Raw genomic sequence first — 23477 nt, 5'->3', positions numbered from 1 at the left:
ACACTTACCTGTGCAGACTACATTTGAGTTGTTGGTATGATGGTTGTCTACTGAGACATGGTTGGTGCTCAATCTGGTCTCTGGAGGAGACGCTGGAATTGATGATGAGCCCAGTGACTGCACCACACGTGGCTTCCTCTAAAAAAAAAAAAAAAGAAGAAAGAAAAAAATAGGGCTGCTCAATTATGAAAAAAATATTAACCACGATTATTTTGGTTGTAATTGAAATCGCGATTATTTAAACGACCATTTATTTTTTTGGTACAAAACAAGAAAACGTTGAAATGTAAAGAAGACAAAAAAAGACAAATAAATGTAAGTAAGTATGTCGTCATGTTGCAACAAGCCGACAGCACCGAGCTTTACTGGATGTAGATGCAGCGTGATTAAGAGAAGAAGAGGTAGAGAAGGTCCCCTACTCAGCCCACAGAGAAGTTGTACTGTACTGTACTGTGCTGTGCTGAGAGGAGCTGTACCATAGGGTTTGGCTGAATATGTTGGTCTTGGTATACAATGTTTAATTTTATTTTCTGGTATGGGACAATGAGCAGAGCTTTGTTTGTTTTGGTTTTTTTTACAAACAGTGACATATAATTTAAGTAGTCTGCGAGTGGTGTGGTGTATTTCAGTAACGCGTGAGTCTGGAACGTATCCCTTGTGAAAAACTTTTGATGATGTAAAACCATCTTTTCCATAACGATCAAAAGAAAACATGGCAGTCTCATCTCACCTTGCTCCCAGGCTTGGGTCCTCTCTTCCTGTGTGGTCTGGGGGCCAATTGAGTGGACCTGACGGGGCTCGGCGACGCTCCGTTGACCGCTGCAGCTGCTGCGGCCTCAGCCGCTGCCTTCAACAAAGCAATAGTCTGCGATTTGGGACGGCGACCTCGGACACCCTTACGAACAGGCAGGGGCGGCAAAGGGTTGGGCAGTCGGTATGAGGTCTGCATCGCGGACGCCGAGGAGTTGGAAGTGGAGCGGCGTGTTGTGAGGGGGGAGGAGGACGACGAAACGGGGGCGTGGAGAGCGCCTGGAAGGGTGACTGGAAAAGGACGAGAAACATTATACTGTTATCCGACTTGACGAACTGGAAATGGAAATATGACAGGTTTCTATAAATGGATCATAGAAATTGCATGTTTTTAGTTAAAGCGGAAGTCAACCCAAGCATAATTTTTTCAAGAATATGTTCCCAGCAGGCCCACTAGTTGAAACACAGCATTCTGATTAATTTTGCGTTTGTGTTATATAATTTAAGTAGCAAAATGCACTTATTTTTAGCCATCTCTGGGGGTGGCCATTTTGTCTTCTGTCGACTGAAAAAGACATCAAAACTGCTTAATATGAGAAAACTAATATGAGAAATCTACCCGTTTTTAGTTAGCTCAGGGGGCGGCCATTTTGACTGAAGATGATATTGAAGTTGCTCAGGGCTCAGATAATGACCAATCATGGCTCGGCTTCAGAAACCACGTGAGCTGTGATTGGCCGTTATCTGAGCCCTGGGCAACTTCCATGTCATCTTCAGTCGACACAAATGGCTAAATCGCCACCCCCTGAGATGGCTAAAAGTGGGTGCATTTTGCTGCTTAACTTCAATTCCACAAACGCAATATTAATCAGAATGGCATATTTCAACTAGTGGGCCTGCATAGAACATATTCTGGAAAAAATATGTTTGGGTTGACTTCCACCTTCACCCTCACGATACATCGGTTTTCATACTAATTCCAGTGATTTCCTATGACAGCCAGCCAAATTCTTTTGGGACTAATCTCCAACAGAGATCCCTAGTTAGAAGATTTGAAAATATTAGTAGTAAATAAAAGCAAACCACACAACCCCAATAAATGAATAAATAAGCAAACAAATAAAAAACACACACAATGGTCAGAGTCATTCCAATTGTGTTTTACGTTTAAAAGGCTATTGTTTGGAAAGGGACCACCAATACTTCTTAATTCATTTGCCTGAGCATTGTATAATCACAGAATGTTCTCATTAGAGGTTGTGTGAAAAGGAAAGAAAATGGAAAAGGAGTGTGATAACTACATATTCCAATGCAAACACATTTTGTTAGGGGTGTGCAGGGGCCTTGTCAGTAAATGTGAAGGCTGTCGAGGGGTCAAGGCTTTCATTTAAACCTCCTGGAGAGGTGTTTTCAAGGGACTAAAAGCTGCTTAATTGAGAAGTGGGTGTGGAATCATGCAGTGTTTTGTTCCGGTTGTGGAGGGGACAGCTCAATTGCTCACCAGGAGCGGTCACATGTGCAAGCAGAGGAAAAAGCAAGGTGCCGTGCTTGCTCACAGCAGACCCAAGGACAGTGACTCCTGCAAAGCCATTCACAAAAGGAGACCAGGAGCCAACTCGGATCCGTACGCATTTCAACATCTGTTACAATATTCCTATCCATTTTTAACTGCTCATTTAAGGCTGCAGCTATGAAATATATTTTAGAGTTGATTATTTTACAGACTCTCCCCATCATTAACATTAATTGGATAACAATTGATTGAGCATTATTTAAAAACAAAATTTGCATGTGAGAGGCAGCTAGTATTGTTGTCCACTTGGTGGTTGCCGTCCTCATGTTCCAATGCTAGAATAGCATCTTTGACTTTTGAGTGTATTTAGCTTTAAAAGATGGGCCCAGGCCTGGTGAGTCAACAAATGAGAGTGTAGCGTTCGTTAGCTGTTGTGGGCTCAGTTTAGCGGCGGACCCGTTATCTGGCTAAAATTTTGTGTCGTGAAGCAAAGCTGAAATGATTTGAAAAAATAAAATAGAATAAAAAAAAGATCTGCTGTAATGTAATTTTGAGAATATTTATTGTGCAGACTTCAAAAGTCAAAGTCAAAACTCAGGACAAATCACGTTACTGATAAATTATAAATATTTCACAGTTTATTCATATACTTTTAAGTTTATAGGCCATTCCTCCACAGTTGACCTGTTTTCTGAATCTGAGCCGCGATTGGTCGTTGCGAGCAGTTGTGTTGTCATTTTCAGTCGACAGAAGACAAAATGGCCGCCCCAGAGATAGCTAAAAATGAGAGGATTAACACTTATTCCGCAAACGCAATATTTATCAGAATGCCTTGTTTCACCTAGTGGGCCTGCAAAGAACATAATCTTGAATAAAATATGCTTGGGTTGACTTCCGCCTTTAATGGGTTGAACGCACTAGCCGTGTCAATCTTAGGTTAGCTTAGCATTTAGTATGGCTTCTCCGTCTTTTCTCGTCATCCTTCGTGAGTATACTTGTCAGAAATGTAGATTATTCGCTGTCACGCAGGCGATGATTACTGAGTTAGTAGTGAATCTGCAGTGTTTAGGCACAGGGGTCTCTGCGTTTGATTCTCAGTATTGTTATTCAATGTGTATTATTGTGGCGCAAAATACACATTTTGACCCGCAACATTTTTTAATAATATGTCCGCTTTTGGATGGATGTTTATTGTAATACAAATTAATCTATTGCTTGCGTTTGTTAAAAAACACATGGGAAAATTACCTTGAAAAAAATGATCACATATTAAATTGCCATCGCAATATTGAGTAAAAAATAAATAACTTTTTAGAAAGCGCAATTACCTTATTTTTCAAAACCGTTTAGCCCTACAAAAAATAATCCTGATAAGAAATATTCAAGAAGAATAATTCAAGAATTTGTGGAGGCATGACACATCCCGTTCAACATAATGGACATATGGCCCTGATCATGACTATATCATTCCAAGTTGACCCGCTGACCTGTATAACACAGCCTGAGGAAACACGCGAGTGTGTTTGTGTGTATGCGTGTGCGCACATACGTTAGAATGAGGTCGCTGAGGAGTGTGTGTCTGCTGTCTGGTGAGTGGGGGAGGGGCCCAAAAGAGTTCCTCCTCATCTAATTACACTATCCCCCCTTTCACAAACTGAGCTTCCTCGCATCATCAGTTGATTCAACCGCATACAAATACACACACGCACGCACACACGCACACGCACAAAACCACACACACGCATGCACACACTAGTTGTGAGCATTGTAAAGGAGCTGAGAAACTTCACTAAAACAACCAAATGTAGTCGAGTCTGTCCTGACCGACACGCTTGCCTAAAAATACTCACCGTTGGTAATGAGAGCGCCTAACAATGTGAGTAAAAGGAGGCACAAGCTTGCGTTAACTGCTTCCTGATGCTCTACCCACAAGACACAAATGATCAAAAACAAATGGGGCTCCAAATGTACGGCCAATAAAAACAGCTCAAACTGCGAACATTTGCAGTTGAGTGCAGGCAAATAACTCAAATCACAAGTCTGGATGCTGACAAGTTGGATCTGTTTGCATGCGGATAAAAGTCTTAAAACAACCAAAGACAAAAAAAATGCTCAAATTTACACAAGACACCATCACTTCCTGAATTTCACGACCACTTTTGCCTTTTCTTAAGTGAAATATTCATGAGTGCGGCTAGTCTCAAAGTACATGCAGAATAAATGTCTTGCTATTACAAAGAAGCGTTAGTTAACACGTTTGTGACAAACACAGCAGATATACAAAAAAAACAACACCAAAAAAGACAGATCTAAGGGTCACAAAGTTTCTATTGTTTATGCGCACAACATGCTCACCAGGAAATGCCTTCCAAAAAGCAGAAACTCAGTGCTGCAGCTGCGGCTTCCCGAATTGTGATAGCAGCAGCTGTGGTATTAGCGGTAATGACTGACAGTCTCTTCCTGTTCCTTTCTTTGAGACAAGGCTCCGTTTAAAAATGTTCTCTCTCACCCGGTTGCAGTCCAAACTTTCTCGACTGTGCTCTCATCCTCTGCACTTCATTGCTTCATGTACGGCACTCTTGCTGCCTTCACACTACTCCACGCACTACTCTTGTCTGTTTGGCGTCTACAACAAAGCCCGCTCTACTGCCGCTGGTCGAAGCTGCTGCGAAGCTTCCCTCCCGATGAATGAGAAAAGGGGGGTTGCATAGGGGCTGGGGAGGGGTTAGGAGCAAGAGGAGTGGGTGGGTGTGGTGAAAGGCATTGGGGGGGTTGAATCCTTTATTCGTGTTATCTCTAGGCCATATCGACAGTCTGCATCAGTCACCTGCCTCTCGGCGACTCTCTGGGGGAGGGGGCAGCGTCAGGGGAAAAAGGGTTAACGCTGGGGCTCCTGGGAGCGAAAAGGGTAGATGGGTGGGGTGTCAGCTTGGAAGGCTGGGTAAAAGATTTAACTGGATGAGAAGCATCCTGACAGAAACTCATAGGGGCTGCCGTGCACAGAAGCATGCTTTCACTCAGCACTCACACACACATACACACACACACACAGTGTGGCGGCCCCGACGGGGGTCCCCTCGCTGTAACCCGAGCCTTTTCAGACATTTTCAGATGAAAGATGGCCTGGCCAAACGTCAGGAAATAGTGGCATGGTCAGATATCAGCATGTCTGCAGAACAATGAGGAGCTTTGCAGCTGTAGGAAGCCCAACAAAAGTCCCTGATATCTTCATGTGGCTCTGATGACCAACACTTGAGTGTTTAGCAGTCTTGATTTTTTCCTTTAAGTCATTCTTATAAGGTTAATTTGACTTTTTGGGATAAATTGACCAAAAGGTGTACTTACTACAAGTCTCTTCATTTGAAACTGCATGATTAATTAATGCCGTTGACCTATAACCACAAAATTCCACTTCAATCTTGATTTTTTTTTTTTTGTCAACATGATGAAATTCGGAGTTCTCCTCTTTCATACACTATTGTAATGGTGTAGCTACAAAACAATTAGGACTGAACGATTATGGAAAAACAATGTAATTGTGTTCGCCCCAATTGCAATTAAAAATTATATTATTATTATTATTATAATTATGTAGGTACTTTTCATGTTTCATGAGACGTGTGTAATGTAACATATTGTCGCTGTCCTGTGAAAAACACTTATGTCCATCTTTTTCAATTTTCTTATTTTTACTTGAATTGTGTTTCCGCGTTACAGATATTGTATTAACAAGATGTTTATTTTATTTTTTTCCAAAATCGGACATGAGTGTTTTTCACAGGACAGCGACGATATGTAAACATGTGGACTGGACTTACTACACAGTAAATATCATAGAGTACATTTTACTCTAAAAAGACTCTACTCTATATTTGGTAAAGTAAGAGTAAAGTGTGATCTGAGAATTTTACACTGAATATTTTATTCTCAAATTTCACACTGTTTACTGGGACCAAATATAGTCTTTTTAGAGTAAAATGTACTCTACAAAATTGATATGATATGATATAATGAATAAAATACACATATACTATATATATATATAAAAAAATAAAGCCTACAGACCAATCACAATGAAGCCATTTTTTCCACCATAATTGCAGCCTTCGATTTGAATTCGATTAATTGTTCTTTCCGAAATATTATGAAAACAAGTTTTATAGTTCTACATTTTCAACAAATACCAACATTGGGTGCCAGAATTGTCCTTCAAAATAAATACACTAATTAAAATTTTTTCAGTCATTGAAGGACAGACTGCCAAGGAATAGCCACCTTTGAGAAGGGGAGGTGAAAGAAAGGTTTTTTAGCGTGCCACCTCTCTCCTATCGTGTCTATCGTCACTTGTACTCTTTTAGGTGAATAGTTATATTTCTTATGGCGGCAAACGGCGAATAATAAAAACAATACAATTAGTTTGAGTTAGCTATCATTTAGCATGCCTGTTCCAAAGAGGCCGCTGGCAGACTAAACACCAAACTAGGGAAGTGATAATCATGATTGCCATCATACGTGACAAATCTACGCTTCAAAATTAAATCCAACAGTTAATGAAAACATTTTTATGCCTCTTATTTACATTGGTATCTACATCACTACTGGATGCATTCCTCATTTGATGCGGGTCTGTTTAATGTCACTTCAAAATAGAGTGAGAAAAGCTATGCAATCACAGTGTGCTGTACATGTTTTTATAGAATAACTGAAAATATCTTTATTGTGGTTTATCATTATAGAATATTTTTTCACATCAACCCATAGCATTCATATCTCAAATTTTTGTTCAGAAGTCAAAGCAAAAAACAAAAAACAAAAAAAAGAAGCAAAGCGGCAGCTCGTACAAAAACTCATAAGTCAGGTCACTTGTAAGCGATGGTACCAGTGTATTTCCACTTCAGACCAGACCTCCCAATTCACTTTGTAATGAACACGTACACAGAACAGCAAAAGCTACAAGCGGAGAGGGTGAAGCCGAAAACAAATTGCCACTATTATGTTTTAATAAATCAAGTGGCAACAACCTTGGATAACAGCTTTGAGCACTTTTCTCTGGGTACAGCAGATTTCTCCCCCATTTCAACAACATGCATTTTAAGTTTTTTGAAAACTCTAAATTGTCCGTTGCTATCTGAATGTGAGTGTAAATGGTTGTTTCGTCTGTATGTGCTATGTCATTGGCTAGCTACCGATCCAGGGTGCACGCCGCCTTTCACCCAAAGTCAGCTGGGATAGGCTGCAAGTCATCCATGACCGTAATGAGGATAAGCGGCATACAAAATGGATAGATGAATGGATGCTGCAAGCAGATGACTGACAAAAGCTTCTCCCTCGGTGGGGGCGCAACAAAAATAATTGAGAAGCACTGCATTAGTGGCTTCTGACAAACACATGCAGCACAGAACACAGAGACTGAAAGAGACTCATGGAAATATTTTAAATGTACATAAAGCATGTAAGGCTGATCAACACTTCATTAACCGTGCACCCAAGCCCCCAATATGTTCACATATAAACCAGGCACCTGTCTAACTGTGCACATTATCCCCTTTTTACTGCACGCACGCCAGACACGAACACGCATTGACGCACAAACGCATGTGCAAAGTGCAAACACACATAGTGCAAATCTGTGTTAAATCCCCCACATGCAGCAACCTGAAGTGCTTGTGGATGTGAGGATGTCACATCAAGCAGGTTATGTGCAACCTCGAGGATTAATATAATCTTCTGCCCATGGAGTCTAGTAGGGAACTACATCTGGCGCAGACACCAACATATTTCTGCATAAATACTGTAGACAAAGCCAACGTAGTGGCATAGTGGAAAAAGGCAACATAAGCCAGTGATCCATTGAGAAAACCTCTCCAAATAAACACACATATTTATCAATGAAGCCCATAGTTCATATTTATAGAAGTAAATATTGTGGTGTAAAATGCTTATGCCAGAAAGGTGGGGGTAGGCTTTTCTTAAAAGAGTGAGTCATTTTCTTTACAGTTTTTGTGAGGTCTGACAAAATTCTTGCCTATACAAAAATATAATAATAGATGAAGTAGACATAACAATTGTAGAAAGACAAATACCTGCCTGCAAAACATGAATAAAAGCTCAGGTCACACTGCAGTTTGTTGTCAAAGTGATTTCCACACATGGTGTCTAAATATCGACCACAGACCAGCTATAGTCTGAGCATTAAGCTTCACCATCAGTGCAAATGACATGCCAACATACTACAGTATTATTATGCCGATAGCTACGCCAACACATTTTAATAACATAACAATAACTCCACCACCAAAGTCCTGCTCATGCAGACGCAGACTGTTTTGTCTACACCACATCAATATTTAGGGACAACTTACAATACAGTAGATCCCCGCTATTCGTTGGGTATAAGGACGATTGGCTTCAGTGGTGTTACGATTCGATATGGTACGGCTGACTTTAAGTCGGTGTGTGTGTATGTGTATCATATGTTAAATATCTCCTTTGATATGTTTTTTGTAACACTTCAAACATATTCATTACATTTTTGATGGTTTTGATTTTTTTTAAAGACACATTTGCGCAATAAAATGTTTACAGATTTAAAGCTATTTTTACATGTATCAATTACATGGATAAAGTACGCCGTACCCAGAAAAAAAAAAGGTTCATTTCAATATTACACCGCCACTCTTAGGAAAGAAAAATATACAAAAAAAATATTTTTTTAAAAGAATATATTTGATCATTACTTTTATATTTCTCTAATAGATAGTGCCTGTACAACAAAGTCCAGTGATAATTGTGACTTCTTTCTCATCTTAAAAATGTAACTGACGGACTCTAAGGAAGTTAACAGAGTATCGGCAGAGATGGGCACTCTACCCTATTTTACCGGTCCGTCCTCCGTCCACGACCTGGGGACACTTCCGTCATTGTCCCTCCGCCCTTATTCATAAAAATAATCATAAAAAGACGACGACGTCCGTCCCCGTCCTTTTAACTCACTCACTGCCACTGATGAATTTACTTGTCTTTTCACAGTCCAACCATTCAATCCCAAGAATTTATTTATACTTATTTCAAACGTTAGGGTAAAAGAGGGTCTGAAAATGCATCTATCCATCTTTGTGGACCTTGCTTGGTGCACTGGGCCCAATGTTTATGTACAAGTGCAGGTTTTCACATGCTCCTCCACTGAGACACTGGGTATAGCCCCATTCTTTTTTTAAATGCTGTTGAGTTAGTGTTTACCATTCCTTGGGTGCCAAGACAACTTCTTCGGGGTGAGTTGTGTCTGAACAGTGAGATAACCGCACAAGGACATGGACATGCCACATTAGGAGGACTCCCAAGCTGTCCGAGAGTAACCTGCACTGTATGTTGTTATTGAGTTATAACTCCTGATTGTTTTTCTTGGGACAGCTATCATTTTTTTGGAGAAAAAAAAAATCAGTTATTAACAACCTACCCATAATAGTGTTTTGTTTTATTTTTTCACTTCCTTCCATCTCAGGATGAAGTATAGTGGCCCTAGATTGTTAAACATCCTTAAAACTGGACTAATAAAATAGACCCATATTACAGGTACAATGCCCAGCATACGTGAGTACACCCCAACAGCTTTGTAAGAACACATTTAGTTTCCTTTCAGAATCAAGATTATCTGTGGGATACTATACTACAAAATATTGCAAACAAGATTTGTTCATTTGTACACACAAAAAAGTCATTTTCTTCACAAATTTATTAAAGACCGTGTTGCATAAATAAGTAGTCCCCGGGAAAAAGACTGATAACTTGTTCATCCCAGGCCTAGCAGACATGTTGCTGTCCATAAAAGTCATGGAGGTCATACAAAATACTAGATATAGTCGTTTTTGTTGTGGGCAGTATTAATTTTTTTGCATTCATTAAATTGATTAAACTTACGAGTTTTTAATTAATACATTATATTATCAACCTTACTTTCATGTTAGGAGTTGAACCCATACTGTACAAAAAATATTTTGTCAAAATTTGGAAATTGTTCTTATGTTCATTGAGAGATTGAATTAAATCTTCATATTTTTCAAGGGGGGTGTACTCATATATGCCGAGCACTGTAGCAGGTTAAGGGCCGCATGAGCACACCTTGTGAATATCCAAGCCTGAAAGGTGAAAGTGAGAAGTAAGTATTTATTTCATGACCTCAACCACAGATCTATGGTCTCTGTTGTTTTGGGGACTTTTAGAGCCAGTCTGGTTTCATGTGACTCCAACAAGGCTGCTCTGTCTGGCCTGACATGTGACATTGGCCAAAAATCATAATGGCTCCAGTATCACGATTCATTATGCTGCTTTGACAGGGACAAAAAAAAAAAAAAAACAGATTGTAATGTCACTCCGTTGTTAAATTAAGATACAGTCTACCACCTCCAGTAGGAAGATTTTCTGTCACTGCACTCTAGTGGCAAAATGTGGTAATGACAACTCCTTCCAAGAGAAAAAGCACCAGGCACCATGTTTGAGGCCCTGCTCACACTTATAGTTTGGTATTCTGGTCTGGACCACAATAAAAATAGAAATACATGTGGTGCAGGAATTTGATCATGTTTGCTAAGCATTCATAGTAGCAAATTTATCATGGAAACAAAAGTTATGCGGTAATAAAACTGGATTAAAGTCACAAACTGATTAGAAACATTAGTTAAATTCAAGACCCCACCCCCTCCAGGTCCTACCCCCCCCCCCCCCCACACACACACACACCACACACACGTCCACAAAAAATTCCATTTTATACTGTAACACTTTTACAAGCAGCATCCACACAACATACAGCACAGTAGAAGCAAAGAGCAGCAGTTCTTAAAAAGCTTATAATAACTCTTAACAGCTGGGCTGATTTATGTTAGTCCATCAAGGGTGCAAGCCGACTTTCTATGGTTTGGTTGAACAATTTTGTGTTTAAATGTACAATATTTAATTAATTCTCTTTTGTATTATGAGACACTTTTGCATTGAAACTTCCACTATGAGTGACAAACAACTTAGAGCACGCATGCTATATTTCTTACTTGGAGAGCTGTGCAAGCAAGAGTATTCTTTTCATTTGCTCAAAGCTATATGATCTCTCGCATGGCATGAGAGTGAGAAAATGAGTGCAGATACTTTAAAAAGTGTGTATTTGACTGTTTTTACCTTTATATACTCAAACCATTTATAGCAGTTGTACAAAAGCAACATTGGTCTCATTATTTATTACACATAAATCTATTCCATAACTTGCTATGCTTAAATATATACGAAGTAGCATCTGTAATTTATTGATAAAGTCAATCTATGGACCTGTCATTCAAAGCAAGGCAAATCTTATTTTACCAGCAATGCTTATGTGAGCAATTTAAGTTGAGCAAAGAACTACCAGATGAAACATGCAAACTACGATAAGGTGACTGGTAATGAATACTGTGAAAATTTAAAGCAACTTGAAGCTGAATGGTCGGCCCCCACACATTTTCATCTCACCAAATCTGGCCCTCTTTGCAAAAAGTTTGGACACCCCTGCTGTAAAATGATGTGGTTTGTTTGTTCAGAATCATGAATGCCTTTGATGTGAAACAAAAACAACAACAAAGCTGTTGTCAATTTGTAAGTTGCCACTGCAGCGTTGCTGGCCAAACACCCACCTCCCTAAAAGTCAAAATAAAATGCATTCCAAATTCAAATGAAAGCTACACTCACAGAAGTTTCCAGGCGGCTGTAAACTGTGTTTCGTCAGCACACACCAGCCAACAGGGAAGATGTCTCTGGAGTCGAAGGGGCACCAATAGTCGAAGGCGCCTCGCCAGCCATCAAACATGACGAAGATCTCCTGACCTTTGACCTCACCCACGGTAGCCGGACAAATAAGGTAAGGATTCTTCCTGTCCACGGCTTCCAGCTTCATACCAGGCTTGAAGTAGTTTTTAATGGGGCTAGCAGGTTCCTAGACACAAGGATTTGGAGAGTTAAACAAATATCCATTATATTTGTAAATAAATAAAATTATCTATATCAATTAGGCTTAGTTTCCAAAAATATGCATAGTTAAAATATGTGCTAACTCCATATTGCAAGGATAAACCTTCTTAAAAGCAGAGGCTGGTGCCATCTCTGCTCCACTCAGCGTTCGGAGGAGGAACATAGGCCACGAGGAGGCGTTCATCCTAAAGCCTGAACACAAAGTCAAAACAATATTTAATTACATTTTAGTCTTTTTTTTAATGCTAATGAGGACAAGTAGTAAAATGTACGGATGAATAGAAACATGTTGATTTGCAACAAGTAGAATTCAATGAAGTCAAAAAAGAAAAAGATTGATTCATCACATGCCCTATATGAACTAAATAATAGTGCTTAGGACACTAGCTATAACACCTATGGAATTTCCCTTCTGGATTAATAAAATCTGTCTATCTCTCTCTTTCTGTCATTTGCAGACTAGAACAGCTTCCATTTTTATTTTAGTTCACTCAAAAGATGTTTGCAGGTGTAGACAGGTCTCTCAAGTTATTAAACACCAAATTCATCCAAGCTTTATGGACCTTGCTTTGTGCACTGGGATAAAGTCATGCAGGAAAAGAAAAGAGCCGTCTCTAAACGGACCAATGTTCAATGAGTAGAATTGTCCAAAATTTCTCGGGGAAAATGAAGAATCATAGCACACTGTACATAGTAAATAAAGTGTAGCAGAGGATTTGCCTTGGCAGGAAAACACCGGCGAACGTAATAACATTAACAATGGATTTTCTCCATGAACGCATCCAATTAAGTAGGCCTCTAAAAGAGATGGAGCTAAATGGAATCATTACTTTTATACTCCACAATGTGTGTGAAGATGAGAATGTGAGAGGCGGCATCATAAACCAAGGTCGGTGATTGGTGGATTAAGGTAGAACGGCGCTATCTAGATGCAGTCCATTTATTAGTTACTATTTTATGATTTCTGACATTTCATCATGGAATATGCCGCTGGTACAGTCAAGCTCATAAATGTGCGCTCACCCAGCGGGGGCTGCAGCATGTCCCCGTTCCTCTCACAGGTGCCTATCGGTTGGATGTCAGACGAGTCGACCAGTCTCCAGAAGTCGTTGGTGTTGTCGCTTCCATCCAGACGCAGGCGTAGCCGAGTACCCATCATGCCCATCACCGTGGCGATGCACACGGAATTGGAGTTGCGCGGGTCGCGAGCCTCAAGCTTCATGCCAGCCTTGAAGTCATTGGAGGGGGGGATCCTGGACTGCACACATACACGCAATGCATCCGTGAAGTGACGCGCATGCGCATAAAACACGCCGTTGAGTGACGCATGCGCAAAAAACACGCCGCCGTGTGGCGCATTGTTTACAGAAGTCAATGTGACCCCGCGTGGAGGTCCGCTTTCTAACGCATTGGCAAGTTCACGGATTTTGCGCTTGAAGCAGTCCGCCCTCATATGTTTATCAATTCTAAAATATTCTTTTCACCACTGACACTTTTCTGCTCCTTCATCCACCATTGCATTTCGAGCTTGTCTGTTTTGTCGAACAATTTGGGCGATGTTTGCCTTTGTTGGATGAGCGCGAGCTGACTGTCCAAACTGCAGGTTAGATATGGAAAAATAAATAAATAAATAAATAAATAAATAAATCATAATTGTACTGTTCACACTGACTTGGAAAAAAAACCTTGAATTGACGTTTTGCATTATATGTTAACATCAACCATTACTGGACCTTCATCATATTAAAATATATAGTTTGGTAGAACATTTTTGGGTTCAATGACACAATGTTTAATACTCGTGTCGCATGCTTGGTTTGTATGTGTTGCAGCTGCATGTGAGCTAAAGAAGCAATTGTTTCAAAAATGTAGAATGACCCTATACGCTAATTTCCGTTAGCCTGTCTCGTTTTATATTTTGGCATTAATCCTTTAATAGCCGGACCAAGAAATTGTCATTGAAAAAAATGTTTCCTTACATTTCCCAGTTATTAGGGACTCAAATAACAAAAAAACATGTACATTTAAATAAAATACCTAAAATTGTAGTTTTTATTAACCTGTGCCAAACGATATCGCTGACTAAACTGTAACAAAATACATTTCTAAATATTATGGTTACAAAATATGCTGAGCCAGGTGAAATTGTGTTTTTGGATTATTTATTGGCTATTTCAAAAGAAATCAAGCTTGCTCAGTTGGCCACAAACAATAAATAAGCAAATACATTTTCATAAAATATCAATACTTTGAACACTGCTTTGGGATTCAAGCAACATCAGTTGTCTTTCTTGTGGTATGTTGCAAAGCGTGGATTGCTTGCCTTGAGACAGTGGAAGGATGTACATGTTGGATGAAATCCCACTGCACTGCTAAGAAGGTTACACACTTGTTGTCATTCTACTTGACCTCAACAATCCCCTCTGAAGATCTGTAATCAAATTCTCCTCGGCCTTTCTTGTTCAGCTCATTGTCCTTCATCAAAGGGAGCTCCACCAGTGCAGTTTTCACGAGGTGTGCCGACGCATTTCACACCAAAACTTGATTCCGGATCCTTGAACAGGCTGTAACTCGTGAAGAAGTTGTCGCAAAAGACAACAGACAGTCTTGGCTCTGGGATGGTCTTGCAGAGAGTGCGCACCACTTTGGCTCCCAGCAGAAGCATCTTTTCTTCCTCACTTATTAGTGTGACGTTGAAGAAGGTGAAGGCTCCTTGGTAGAGTAGCAGGTCATGGATGATTCCAGACCAGATTCCAGGCCTGACTGTAGATGTTGAAGCCAAAACCATGAGGTTTGTTTCGGACGAACTGACGCAGATTTCCTGACGCAGATTTCCTGCTCTGGTGCCTTTGTAAGGAACCATGGAACCAAGGAACCATGACCTCATCCACTGATTGCTTGAAAAGTAGATGGGATTTCGAGGCAATGCTTTCGCAACATGTCAAACAGTGAGCGGATCTTGTAGAAACGATCGGGGCTCTCTGCAACTTGCTGGTTGACATTAAAATGGATGAACCGACGTAGCAACTTGAAGCGGTTTCGTGGCATGAGTTCTGCAGTCACGGGGAAACGTGATTCCATGGTCCAGTAGTCTTCAATGGCAGGAAATTCAAAAACTCCCATGAATCGTAACATAGCCAGGATGTGTTCCATCTCTGCAAATGCTTGTGTTGATTGGATCTCCCAATTGTTGAGCAGAATAGAGATTGGTGTGGTAGACAACGTGCCTGATCATCTCATTCATGAAAATCGTTTTGAAGTTGCCGAAAGGTGTCTTCACTTCTTTAGGGAGGTCAAATATTTTTTCTGGAACCAGGAATGGCTCAACTAGATACTTGATCTACAGGCAAAATGTGTTTTGGATATTCAATAAGGCCCATCAACTTGCCTTTGTCTACAGAAATCAGAAAGTTTCAGTGACTAATTTACACATGCCATGCTTTGGTTTAGACAAGACAATAAGGCTCGCTACAAGGCTTGCATTTGAATGGTTGGACATTCATGTCAACGACTAGATACTGCATCTAGATGCAAAGGAGTTGTTGATATTCAACAAGGTCCATCAACTCGTCTTTGTCTGCAGAAATCAGATGTTCAGTGACAAATCCACACATGCCATTCTTTGGTTCAGTCACGACAATAAGACTCGCTACAAGGCTTGCATTTGAATGGTGGGACAATCACGAGTCTTTAGTCACTGAAACACAAGAAATGAATACTGAAGCTACTTTGTGTCTGCAAATTCACCTATTGACTGAGATAACCATGCACAGAATGTGTGCAGAGGCAGACAAACGTGTATGTCCTGTTGCTACATTGTAATGCCTAATTCGTCCAGAGTATCCGTTTGGCACAGCTTGTTTTAGAAAAATTATCGCATACCCTATTTTTTTGTTTTTTTTTCTTCAACAAGTTACCTGATTATGTTCAGGAGTCATTCATAAACCACAATATGACAAAAAAACATTCCAACCTTTGAAAAACCAACCAGAAATATGTTATAAGCGAGGGGTGGGTTTAGAAAAATTGCCATCTTGCTGGGAACCCTACTTAAAGTACATAATGCCTCTCCCCAAAACGTCTTTAAGTGTTCTTTTTGTGCATAACCCATGTATACCAAGTATAGGAGAAGGTTTAATGATTTAAAGTTCACTTCCAAGCAAATGTCTATATATAAAACACTCTAAAGTTAGTGTGCCAAACGGATGAGGTGGCCATTAAAGGGTTATGGCAACGAACGTCCGCTAGCTTAAAATACAATGTTTGATTCGTTTTATCAAAGTAATAGCGTATCCCATTTCTTGACAGCGAAAGAATGAGAACAGCCACTAAGTAATACTGTAAAACGTATGTTGTCATAAGTTTAAATGTTTTTAGTGGTTGAGTGGGTCTTCATCAAAAGGTTTTTTATGTTGTCTCTATTTTGCAAATTTTCACCCATCACTGTTTGGTCTGGAATGTACACTCCATGATAAACAGGGGCTCATTGTACTTCATATTTGGTAATGGTCAGCTACCTGTTTGAAGCAAGTAGGCGAGGCTGCAATGGATGAGGTCTCTCTCAGGTAGTCTTCCCAACTGAATGGCTCTAGCAAAAGAAACAAACAAGACTGTAACAAATAACGCCGCCCACAATTTTGAAAAGAAAGGCACCACTTTCTTGTTAGATACATAAATGGCATTTACTCACTCAAATTAACAAATATGCATAATCATTTTACAGATAGCTTGGCTAAATATTTGGTTTTCTGTGTATATCATGTAGGCCAGTGGTCCCCAACCACTGGGCCATGGACCGGTACCGAGCAGCGGCGGGCCACACAGATGAAAGAAAGAAACTTACAGTACTTTCAGTTTATTTATCATCTGAGGCTGAAAAATATTTTATTTTGAAAAGTGGCCGGATTCCCACCTTTACATCTGTATATGACTGACTCTGACACATGTCAAGTTGCCTGGTCACGCAACGCTAATATTAAATTCACAAGCCAGCAAAATGTGTAAAATAAACCGACATATTTTGAAAGTTTCTTATGAAAAAAGCCCAGTGAGGATTAAACACAAGAGCCTATGCGCAGGAAGAAGAATAAAGTTGAATTTCACAGACCATACCAAAAGACCTATTGGAAATATGGATTTACGGTAGCAGGTGATTATTTGGCATGAACAAAGCCCACTCTGCACAATATGTGGCGAGCGCCTCTCCAATGAGTTAATGAAGCCTTCAAAACTGATTGGTCAACAAATGTGCCTTGAGCGCATCATACTTGGTGGCTAACCGCATTGCTAAGGCTAAAAAGTCATTCAATATTGGTGAAAAAAAACAAAACCAGTGGATTTACGTTTATTGGTGTAGCGCTGCATGCCTTCAAGCCATTACCGCCAACCAAACCGCCATCCCTCGACTCAGTGCGTAGTTGCCGGTCCACAAAGGAATACAGTAGATTTGTATAAACTGGTCCACAGTAGAAAAAAGGTCAGGGACCACTGATGTATGCCAGTATTGTTTTAATCATTAATCAATCAGTATGAAGGCACGACATGACTTCCTCACTTTTTTTAAAACCAAGATTGGTTTCCCAGGGGGGAACCAACTTTCTAAACTGCACAGATATGAACTCCCGGCGTTTCTGAATTTCTAACAGTGAATGAGGTAACTGATGACAAAATTAAGGGACGCACTCACCATTAGATTTATCGAGTGCAGAGCCTGCGCCGATGCTCGGCCTCTCCTTCTTCTCCTCTTTCTGATCTGAAATCAGTTGATGGCCATGCGCATTAGAAATGGTACACTTCATTAGCTACACCTGAAAACGACTGAGATCATTATTCTTTGCTCTATCAAAAATCCACCTGTTACAAATATTGGAGTCATGAGAAGGTAGAGAAAGCCAACCTTTGTGTGGCGTTCGGCCCATGATGACCAAGATGTTATCCCGCAACAGCAGAGGAAGTCAAAGAGGCTCTGAACTAAAAGCACAGACCACATATCATAGTTATCAACACACACACACACACACACACCATAGGAAAAATCAGTGTGATTATAATAAAACAATACATTTTGGAGTCATTTGAAGTGATTATTGTAAATTACATTAATAATAAATGTTGTATATTTTTGCCCATCAATTTTCAATTGTTTATTGTAGGTAATTCCACACGCCAAAACAAAAACACTTTTGTAACAGCATTCAAACCTAAAAATTGAATTTGCAAATCTTGATGAATTGACTGAATAAATTGCTTAATTTTGAATGGTTTTTGAATGGTATTTGAATTATATGAATACTGGACCTTAATTTGGGAATGTGGTCGTCATACAGCCTTTTAAGGTGAATCAAGAGCAGCTAACCCACAATTTAAAAAAAAGTCAAAATATTTGATTGAACTGACTTACTGTCTCGATAACAACCAACCCTCTAGCCACACACCCCCCCAAAAAACACTAATGTACTTGCTAAAAACTTTGTTTTTCTTTGAGTAGATTCTCAGTTATCGAGGTCATAGTAATCTGCAGAGATTGAATTAAGGCAACTGGACTGTTTTTGTTGTTGAATTCATTGTTGTTGTTTTTTCTTGTTTTCTGGAAATACTCAAAATTGACTTAGACAATTATGATAATAGGCTAACAATATATTAGCTTCAACCACTACCAAGAATTCCTTACGATTGTCACCGCATATTTTGAGGGTGAAAATCTTACAGAATAATCCAGATAAAGTCTGACCATGATCCAACTTTCAGATGTCAGTAGCAAAAATTCAACTGTGAAAAAATGTAATAAATCAAGGCAAAAAGACAGAAATATTCTTAAATAATCCAGAATGTTCACCACAGAAGAGCAAGTTGTGCAACCCCTGCAATGTGGTGTACCCGCTCCGCCCTGCGAAGCTTTTCTGACTTTGCAGAGCAAAGCCATGGAGTGGGAAGGAGCCATAAAGATTCCAAGGTGCCATAAAAAGCCATTAAGACGTGTGGATGTGGGACGTCTGCAGGCGCACATGAAAAGGATTCCTGCTCTGCCACTTGCTCAGCGACAGACAGCTTCAGTGTTTGCACGCCTCAGTCTGCTCCGCTCATGAGGGTCATGCTTAAGAACTCAGCAGACCAGGAAGCACTTCATTTTTTACAACCTCCATTTCCACTCGAGCGGCCCCTGGTCTGAGATTTGCGTTATGATGCTTCACATGCTTCAGATGGGGGGCGCGGGGGGGGAATTGGTGGTTTCATGAGCAGCTGTAGCTTTTGATTGACAGGGGTTGACAAAGGCATTGTTAAAATGAGGAGCATGTTGTCACAGTCACTCTTAGAAAGTGTTGAAAAGATGACAGAATTTGTGAGAACAAATCAGGCCTTGCAAAATGAATTGCGCGTTTCTACTAGTGGTGCAAAGGATCACTAAGTCACGGTTTGGATGGGAACACGGATTTTGAGTCACGGATCGGACCGTTTTTCAGACCAGCAAAATAAATAAATAAATAGAACTTCATCTTCATTTATTTTATAAAACGCTTTTGTGTATAAAAAAATAAAAAATAATCAACTCCAAATGTCTAATTTGGCCATTTAGGATTTAATAATGGTATTTAACGCAATATAAGCAGGATACATTATTATTTTATACATCGATTGTGTATAAAATAACAAAATATCCTGCCAGATATTTTAAGATAAATGTTTTCTTAAAATTATTTAATGACCAAATGTGTTTTATAAAATAAAATAAGAAAGTTTTATTTAGCTTGGGGGTTTTTTTCAGTATAAAAAAGACCTCAAAGTTCAATTTAAGGCACATTCCCTTCCATTAAAAACATGGAACGTGCATTACAAAGTAATCTAGGTCCACAATATCAAAAAAGAAGTAAAAAAATAAAAAATAATAAGTAAGCCAAGGAACAGCTGTTGAACTACCAGCCGGGTACATGTTGCTTATGCTAACAGCTAGCTGCTAGCCACTAACACCGCAGATTTGTGCCATATCATACGATGATGGCGTAATTAACTAACAATTTGTTAGCGTCCTAAATTAGCAACTGGGTATGATTTCGGGATGGCGTTGTGTTGATGTTGTTGGCAACTATGTAAAGTCAATTAAAACTGCGATAAGGCAAGCCGAAACGTCGAAAACGGAAGTCAAGTTAGCCGTTGCATCACCACGTTTTATTTTGAAGGCAGCCTGTTCATTGAATATGTTTGCAGTTTCAACAGTGACACTATTGGGACAAGAGGCAGAAAAAAAATCCTGTATCATTCATTTGAGCACTCGTTTCACCCCATGTTGCCAAAATGCTTCCATACATGCAACTTACGTGATCCATGAGATCACGCCCCCAGAGACGGCTAAAATGGGTCGATTAACTCTTATTCCACAAACACGATATTTTTATGAGAATGCCTTGTTTCAACTAGAAGGCCGGCATAGAACATCTTCTTGAAAAAAAGAATATGTTTAGGTTGATTTCCACTTTAATGTGAAGGGACACATTTTTTTTTTCACCAACCATTCCACGGGTCGTGCCCGGCCTGAACCGTGGTGCTTGATCTGTACGGATCACGAATCAAAGTTGATCCGTTGCACCACTATATTTCTACCCAAACCCACAAAACGCTGAGAGAAGTAGATACCGAAAGGGCAGTTGAACACATGCGTTGTAATTTAATCAAACCAGAGAAGAATTGCGTTGGCTGATTTTGCATCTTTAAATATGGTGTCTGGAAGACAGGTGTAATCCAGCACCTGTGCATAACCATGACTGCGCTTAAATTGTGGTGAGGAGAAAGCATATGAAAAATGAGAGGATCATTTCCACTCATGTACACTTTTGAAAAATTATCGAGACATATCGTCTCGACAGCAATGCAGTTTTGGAGCTTCTGAATGATCGGGGCGACTGACTTGGAGCCAGTCACAAAATAGACTCTCGTTACATATGTCACCTATGACAAAACTCCTTTCAACTCTGCATTTCCTTGAGTCTGGGTCATTTCAGCTCACATTGCTAATTGGTCGTGGCCTGCCTCTCCCAGGACTTTTTAAAAAATTACTTTTATGGGTTTTTCTAATATGCCGTCCCAATTGTTAACCCTCTCCAGGCAGGTATTGCAGATTTGTAAGAACTAATTTTGCTAATCCCCTAAATAATACACATTAATATTTTGTTAGCCTTTTTTTTTTACACAGAAGTACTACTAAACTATTACTAACTCTTAATTCGAGAGGGTTAAATGCAATGTTTCAATTCGCACACATGTGGGATGAGGTAAATCAAACCAAACATGGCTTTCATGTAGTTTCGCCTTCCCCCAAATTATCAAAGCAATACATTTATTTTAACTCAGTAATATGTTTATTTGTACTACGATTTTTAACTTCTTCAAACCTGAACTGATCGGAGGGGACTGAAGCCAAACTTTGAAAATCACTGGTCAATGCAATTTCAACTTCATTTCCAAGTTTCATAGAACCATTCTTAAGTGGTCACAGAAAAGGAATAGTTATTTGTTTAGTCAATTCTCAAAGAATGGAAAGTACTGTACCACAGTTTTCATTTATTTGATGTAGCTTTTCTTCTGTACACACTGAAAATCCAGTTTGATTTAGTTGTATTAATATAAATAACCATGGTCATACCTGTTATTGGTTGTTTGTTCTGAGCGTGAATTAGTTTTTTTTATTATTATTATTATTATTTAACATAAGTTCAATCAATTACACTTGACAATACATTATGTAAAGCTGCAGCACACAGGAAACAGCCTTTGTTTTAAGCAGTTAACCCCAGAAAATGGCAGAATTAGAGGACAATTAATAATTGACTATACAGTGAAAGAGCAGTCCTAAAAATGTACCTGACATGCAATTTATTCAGTGTTTTGACTGCTTATGCTTATGGACTGAAATAACTTCAGTGTTTATGTTTTTAATTTGAAAATGAGTTACAAACTGTCATGGGAGGACTCTTTTATATTCATATTTTCAGCCCTTTAAGGCTATCAGATTACACAGTTTGACATTGAGTTTGTTCATACCTTTGCATATTTGGAAATAATTGGAGACTTGCAATGACTGCACTGGGTTTTCAGTATTACCATCAGATTTTGTATTGTGTTGGAACATTTATTTATGCATTATTTAAGGTCAAGTGTCACAAATTTAAAAACAACAACTTTTTGTTTTCTTTGTTAAAACAAACACCATCGTATTTACATTTTAAGTACTATATTTTTAATCCTAAATAATTCATTTGTTTATAAACATTAAAAAAATATTTGGTTTTAAACATGTATTTGGTCACGGTGATAGATAGATAGATAGATAGATAGATAGATAGATAGATAGATAGATAGATAGATAGATAGATAGATAGATAGATAGATAGATAGATACTGAGTGAGTAGTGTAACAACTGTATGACGCATTTTCATTCTTCCCAATTTTGTGGGCGGGACTGCGTTCATTATTCTCAAGGCTAACGGCTGCTAATGTTGAATTATTAAACACCACACTGGATTACAATCTCACTCAGTGGGCGCACTTGTTTACTAAACATCGCGTGGGAATGCAGCGAACACACGCGTAAAGAAACGCACTTCAGCGGAAACAACAGAACTGTAACAATAATAAGTCGCCTTCACACAAGCAACATGCAATACAGTGGAGGAAAAATACACTGCCAGCACATCTCCTCCAGGGTGGCAATTCTGGCTCAAATGACAGGAAAGAGGCGTGAAATAACATCTCGGGAGTCGGCGCAGGGGAAGAAAATAGAGAAAGAGGACGTACCGAGTGTTGAAAGCGCCTATTTAGATGGTGGAGCCTCACTTTCTGTCAGATGCAGGCGGCCGCCATGTTCGCTGCAGCTCCGCGCATGTCCGTCGTCGCTTCTACACACGCACGCACACGCACGCAAGACTAACTGCAACACACATACACAAGAGAGAGAGGGAGAGAAAGAGAGAGAGAGAGAGAGAGAGAGAGAGAGAGAGAGAGAGAGAGAGAGGAAGACAGAGAAAGAGTGAGAGACGAGTGGAAATATCGCTGCTAATTTTGTTTCGTATTAATTTTTAATAGTAACCAACGTGTGACGTAACAACGAAACAAGAAGGCATTCCTTCCGGGTTATTGTCAGCACGAGGATGAGTACGTCTATTACCTCACCTGCATCTCTGTGGACAGACATCATTCAGTGGGATAGCTTTGCTCGGCCCTTTAGAAGTACAG

General features: G+C 39.6%; 1 protein-coding gene across 2 annotated transcripts in view; it reads right to left on the bottom strand.

Moving 5' to 3' along the window:
• Positions 1-23191, bottom strand: part of scml2 (Scm polycomb group protein like 2) — a 34210-nt gene extending 11019 nt beyond the window's left edge. For both annotated transcript variants that reach the window (XM_086026374.1, XM_086026375.1), the window contains exons 1-9: positions 23040-23191; positions 18150-18223; positions 17940-18005; positions 16771-16841; positions 13277-13511; positions 12357-12445; positions 11975-12218; positions 731-1041; positions 9-138 (exon numbers count right to left, since the gene is read on the bottom strand). In XM_086026374.1, the coding sequence (XP_085882500.1) occupies positions 9-138; positions 731-1041; positions 11975-12218; positions 12357-12445; positions 13277-13511; positions 16771-16841; positions 17940-18005; positions 18150-18171 (1168 nt within the window). In that variant the 5' untranslated portion in view covers positions 18172-18223; positions 23040-23191. The remainder of the gene's footprint in view (positions 1-8; positions 139-730; positions 1042-11974; positions 12219-12356; positions 12446-13276; positions 13512-16770; positions 16842-17939; positions 18006-18149; positions 18224-23039) is intronic.
• Positions 23192-23477: the final 286 nt, after the last annotated feature.

The sequence above is a fragment of the Filicampus tigris genome, chromosome 3, assembly GCF_054856515.1.
Source record: "Filicampus tigris isolate MCC_2025a chromosome 3, RoL_Ftig_1.0, whole genome shotgun sequence".
Classification (NCBI taxonomy): Eukaryota; Metazoa; Chordata; class Actinopteri; order Syngnathiformes; family Syngnathidae; genus Filicampus; species Filicampus tigris.
This window is presented reverse-complemented; position numbering and strand designations above follow the sequence as displayed.